Source organism: Silurus aristotelis (genome assembly GCF_946808225.1).
Source record: "Silurus aristotelis genome assembly, chromosome: 10".
NCBI lineage: Eukaryota > Metazoa > Chordata > Actinopteri > Siluriformes > Siluridae > Silurus > Silurus aristotelis.
This window is the reverse complement of record NC_139583.1, coordinates 11,904,261-11,910,260: the sequence shown is the minus strand read 5'-3', so window position 1 is coordinate 11,910,260 and position 6,000 is coordinate 11,904,261. Positions and strand designations below refer to the sequence as shown.

Genomic DNA, 6,000 nt, shown 5'->3' with positions numbered 1-6,000 from the left:
CATCAGAAGCAGTAAGGTAGAGAGTATTTACAGAAAGACATATACGAAGTTTTCAAGTAATAGTTCTTATTTTAATACAGTAATTATGTTATTTCTTTGTTTTTTACATCGTGTCTTCGGGGTATGCAAACGTTTGAATGCATTTTGACACATTTTTATTAAACTGATTTGTAAACACCAGTTAATCTGGTTTTGTGGCTGACTACAGGCCTTGTTCATGATATTGACCAGAAATGTACACAAGTATTTTCTTAACTGTTCGCTTGCTGTACCAACCATCCAGGTTTGCTATATCATTATGCCTCATTCCACACATTTAACTACAAAGTAATTTTGATTTATGCTTCAGTTATCAGCTCAGTGATTCTTTGGTATGTCATGTTACACTTTGGAGTTAAAGGCTTGTTTAATAATCAATAATATTGATTGGAGAATGGCTAAAATTGGATATCATTCAAAAATGTAACTTCTTGGATCTTTTAGATCCAATTATTTTAACTAAAGTCTGCTATACAAGCAAAGAGCAATCCAATTGCAATTACTATAAGTAAACATATAACAAAAACATTTATGTTTTCTTATATGTTTAGCATATAACCCATATTATATTTAGTTGTAAAAAAAAAAGAAAAAAGTGATATCTGTGTAAAATGTTTAGTTTTGGCATATAATCAGGAGCATGTTTTGAGGAGTTCATCTTTGAATTAAATAATTCTATGTAATTTTAGTCATAAACATAAATAAATAATCCCTGAATAAAATATAATGATATTTCAAGGAAACATAGAGTGGTTGCTTATTGATTTTATTTAAACAGCCAGTCCCTCAGTAGAAGAGAACATGGGACAAGACTGCAGTGTGACAATAAGATAGAGCAAACCAAAAGTATACACGTAAAGCATCTTAGTTTTTACTACTGGGAAAATAGCAACATATTTGTGTAAAGTGTCTGTTTGTTGATGGTCATAGGGTTCAGTAAAATGAACTTCGTTTCAGAATATATGGCCTTCTCGCTTTCTTGCTGTGGAGTTGCCTCTTTAAAATATATGGAGATTTTCGTTTCAGCGGCATGTCACTGTTCTGGTCCACTTCAAGGTATTCTTTGTCAAGCTGAAACAAGAGTTAAAGACAGCAGGTTTAGCTTTGATATACACATTCCGTTCTCATGTGGTGAGCATGCTGGGTTTGTGGAGGTGTAATGAAAAGAGTGCAGTCTGCCGTGTCGTGGTTGGAGTTGTTTTTTGGCTCTGGGTTCCTTTTGAAATTGCATGATGTGCTATAAAGACGTGTTAATTCTGTGTCTTTCAATTTTGCATCTGCAGAGTAAGAAGATTGTGTAACCGTGGGCTAGCATGCAAATCATATCTTTTACATTTCCTCTCCCACCTCTCTGGGATGGAGGATTCTGCAGAGGGTCATGAGGTCATAGAGTTCCTGCGATGTTTGGCTCACAGCAGTGGAAACCCTTTGATCATTAGCTTTCTGGAACCTGTTTGCGTACCAATCCTCCTGCCAGGGCTCACTAACCCTCGCCAACATCCGGCACATGTTAAGTACAGGCATCTGCCACAGGGGGGAGCTGTGTCTGCTCTGTTCTAGCTACAGACACAGAAAAAGTGAGGTACAGGGAGGGAGGAGAGAGAGAGAGAGAGAGAGAGAGAGAGAGAGAGAGAGAGAGAGAGAGAGAGAGAGAGAGAGAGAGAGAGAGAGAGAGAGAACATTTTATAGAATTGTATATCAAGTTTATTTGTGACAATTAAAGCAGTATTATTCTCTACAACTGCAAGCCCATAGCATAGACATTTAAGGCTTATTACCACTTCCTTCCTGATTGCTGCATGTTTCTCTGTCTTAAGTGCACTAATTTTATTGCATCCACAGGACCAAGTAACTTCATCAAAGCCTGACAAGCGGTCTATAAATCCTGTTTAATTCCCCGGCTGTGTGAGGTCTACAATCAAGCGCTCAAGGTACATGGTAATAAGCATAATAGAAACTGAAACAGCTTATAAATTCATTTTGTATCCAATTAACTTGCTTCAAAAATCATTCAATATTATGGCTGAGAAGGCAACTGGTTCAGCTGAGATGGCTTTGCTTCTAGCTGAATAAAAAAAGATGAAGATATTTCATTGCGTAACCTCTATTCCCATGAGTCCTTTCAGACATAGAATGGTCAGCAGACCGCCTATCTAATACACTGTACATTTCATTAAACATCTGGATTTCATATATTTTACAAAATAATTAATGCTGTATGTTTCTGTGTGCAAAGCAAATTGCATTTAAAGCAAATCCCTTAAGTGAGAATGTGGTGCATAATTTGATTCTGAGCTATTACGGAAATCAGTCTCATGTCTGATTGTGAGTAAATTGCATCAGTTAAGCAAATGTGTCTGGAAACCGATGCAATCACTGATAAGTAGCACACTTCAAGGCTTGTCCACTCTCTCCATCTGCACTTGTGGATTAGAACCATACCGCTATACATCAGCACAACCAGAACTACAAAACCTCTTGTGTTTTATGCTTTAAATTCACACAACCAGCAAACACTGGGAGTTCTGATTTAAAAAAGACGAATGACCGAAGGCAGTTTGACAACAAGCCAATCAATAAAGTGATTCAATGTATTTTCCAAAGAACAGGGCTATTACTTTTAGTGCTGTAGTGCTTGCAGTGCTGATAACTAGAGGAGAATCTTTAAAATGCATTCACACAGGTAATGAGCCTCAAACTATAATTAGGCTTTAGCTTAGGCTGAATGCTCTCACAGTACTTGATGTTACAGCTTAATAATCAAAAGATTCATTAAAATTATGTCGAGCATTAAATAGTGTGTGTCATGGAGCCAACTTAATATCATTCTGTATAAAGTTTAAGCACATTCAATTATTCAATTATTGTTCAATTCAGAAAGATTGAAAGCTTTCTTACCCACCACAAACTGTAAACTTATATCTTACGTGTCCATTTATATAGAAATAAGATTTCTAAAGATTTGTCCTGAAGAAGACAAATCGTTAACAAAAAGCAGGCATGTTTTAAGTTTTCCAGTATGGTCAAACAGCTTCCTTCTCTCAAAGGTCAAATCAACACTCCAAAGACTTCCTGCTGAAATCTATAGTCACTTGAGGGAGCTTTTTACTAGCTTTGTAAGAAAACAGCTGTGTCTATCCAAATCGATCACTATACATGATTTAAATCTAAGCAAGTGGCTTTAGACTAAGGTATGCTTTAAACTATGGTAATACCTCTGAAGTAAAGAGGCTGCTTAGTATCTCTTCTTCCATTGCGTCTTTGGCCTGATAAGTGTCTGGGAAAAAATAATGGTTACATTAGTTATGCATGGATGTGCCTCGTAAAAAAGCAAAGCAAAAACTTAGCCAAGAGCCAATAAGAGTATTACAGGGAAGATAGCAGTTCTCTTCCTAGCAAATTGCAATAATTGCTCATGTTCACTCTTCAGTTCACAATAAACAACCTTCCTAACTTGGCCAGATCTGCCTAAAACATACACTTACATGATTGTTTCTTTTTTAATGAAAAAGACAGAAAATGCCTTCCATTTTAAACACAGAATTGCATGATTTAACTGTTATATAAACTGAAGAGTGAAACAGTGGACTCTTGGAGTTCTTTAGTGGCCATAGTGGAATTTATTATTTACTTTATACTGCATCATTAACCAACATGATTTATAAACTGAAATAAATGTATTTTCTTTCCATTTCCCTTTCTTTTAATTTCTTTCTTTTTCTCCATGATGTAAGATTTAATTTTCTAATAGCAGGTAGGTAAGCAGCTAAATAAATATAAATTACATCTGAATAAAAAAAATACAGAATTAGAATTGCAGCAGATGTAGTTTCAATCTGCACATATAAATGCATTTAACTGAATAAATGTCAAATGCATTGCATGATTAAATAAAGTAGTTTGTTTTACAAATCTCTATGTGTATCTCAGCTCACAAATGTATATATTGTAATATCACTTGATTAGATGAATTGGTTCTGGTAGAAAATCTCACAACAATATCTATGGGGTGCTGATGACTGTGTAGTGATGAAGTTCCTACCTGAGCAGAGTCCATTGATGGTCAGAAAGAGAAAAACCACAAAGGTCAACTGCACTGACATTTTGCTCAGAATCCCACAGATATTGCAACGTTAAACAAGGCCTGAGTCCATAAAGTTATAGGTCAAGACTAGATAGAGTGAAGAGAGTGAACAAAGTAAAATCAGAGAGAGAGAGAGAGAGAGAGAGAGAGAGAGAGAGAGAGAGAGAGAGAAGAGAGAGAGAGAGAGAGAGAGAGAGAGAGAGAGAGAGAGAGAGAGAGAGAGAGAGAGAGAGCAAGATGAAAAGAGATGAAAAGATCAAAATGACTCTAACAGATTTTTCTTGGTTCCTTATCCAGCCCGTTGAGCTGTGTGTCCTGTTGGCTTTTTTAGGAATAAACTGAGGAGCGCTGGGCTCCATTCCACCCAGTATATAAGAGCAGGAGTGATGTCACAGGCTGCTTCATCCAACCTCCTCCCTCCCCTCTCCTGCGCTCTCCATCCTTCCCCATCTGCCCTCTTTCCCATCACCTTCACATCCTGCATCTTGATGACATCAGATGACATGAGAGAAATATGCGTCTGTCACTTTGTAGCTGACGTCAAAACCTCTATACCTGCTCAGTTAGTTATTTTCTCCTTTTTAGGAAGTGAGATGCATATTTGTGTTTGTGATGTTTTCAAAGACTGGGTGAGCTGTTTGCATAAGTACAAGGTGAAAATGTTTGCCAAGTCCATATATGACCACTCTTCTTTAAGAAAACCTGAATATATTTGACCAAAATCACTTTAATAGATTTTTTATATACATTCTAATCTCAAATCAAAGGTCTTACTACGGATTTCATGTTGGGAAGGAGGTAAAAAAAAAAGTCTGCCTAAAAATCTTGCAAGCCAAGTTTGATTGCCTTAAACAGTGATTATAATTCTGTGTTAATGTTTTGGATAGTTGCACGCTGTTATTAAAACAGATGAATCCCATTTGTAATCTTAAACCATCTGTGAAAATGTCCATGATACTTCTGTACAGTGACATCATCAAAAAAGAGAGGAGTGCTTATATACTGTGTACACCGAGCAAGCATGACATCATGACATCATAACATTATGACAGGTGAAGTGAATAACACTGATTATCTCTTCATTGGGGCACTTGTTAAAGGGTGGAATTTATTAGGCAGCAAATTAACATTTTGTCTTCAAAGTTGATGCATTAAAAAGCAGAAAAAATGGGCAAGTGTAAGGATTTAAGCGAGTTTGACAAGGGAGAAATTGTGGTGGCTAGACGACTGGGTCAAAACATCTTCAAAACTGCAGCTCTTGTGGGCTGTTCCCAGTCTGCAGTGGTCAGTATCTAGTTCAAAAAAAGAAACAATGGTGAACCGGCGACAGGGTCATGGGCGGCCAAGGCTCATTGGTGCACATAGGGAGCGAAGGCTTCTCCGTGTGGTCTGATCCTACAATCAAGCTACTGTAGCTCAAATTGCTGAATATGTTTATGCTGTTAATGCTTGACGAGTCAGAAATGTTTTGGCTGTAAAAGAGGGTTCAACACAATATTAGGAAGGTGGTCATAAAGTTATGTCTGGTTGGTATGTAGTTGACAGTAGTATATTATATTTTGTATGTCCCATTATTTCAAAATTGTATAAAAAAATACGGTTAAATTAAATGAATTCAAATAATAAAAATCTAAATCTTTAGAAATATTATTAAGTTAAGTGTTATTTAAGATACTAGTTAAAGAAAAGTCTATTGAAATATAAAGGACACTTAATTAAAAACACCTATATTAAAGTAAAATTTTGAAAAGAAAAAATAAAGAAAAACCACTGACCCGGAAGGTTTGTCCAAATTTTTGACTGGTACCATATACATGTGTATATATACAGTGCATTCAGAATGTATTCAGACCCCCTTATTTTTATTTTTATTTTTT

The 6,000-nt window shown here is 36.1% G+C and overlaps 1 protein-coding gene across 1 annotated transcript; it reads right to left on the bottom strand.

Moving 5' to 3' along the window:
* Window positions 1–806: 806 nt before the first annotated feature.
* Window positions 807–4,449, bottom strand: nts (neurotensin). The gene is made up of 4 exons (XM_083551696.1): window positions 4,082–4,449; window positions 3,255–3,316; window positions 1,387–1,599; window positions 807–1,110 (listed from the first exon to the last, which is right to left on the bottom strand). The coding sequence occupies exons 1-4, from the start codon at window positions 4,140–4,142 to the stop codon at window positions 973–975; spliced, it is 474 nt and encodes a 157-aa protein (XP_083407822.1). The 5' UTR covers window positions 4,143–4,449; the 3' UTR covers window positions 807–972.
* Between the last annotated feature and the right edge of the window lie 1,551 nt (window positions 4,450–6,000).

Coding starts and splice junctions, on each gene's coding strand:
- nts (XM_083551696.1), bottom strand. CDS start 4,142: ATGTCAGTGCAGTTGACCTTTGTGGTTTTTCTCTTTCTGACCATCAAT. Junction 3,317..4,081: donor CATCAATGGACTCTGCTCAG/GTAGGAACTTCA, acceptor ATTTTTTCCCAG/ACACTTATCAGGCCAAAGAC. Junction 1,111..1,386: donor GAATCCTCCATCCCAGAGAG/GTGGGAGAGGAA, acceptor CTCTTGTTTCAG/CTTGACAAAGAATACCTTGA.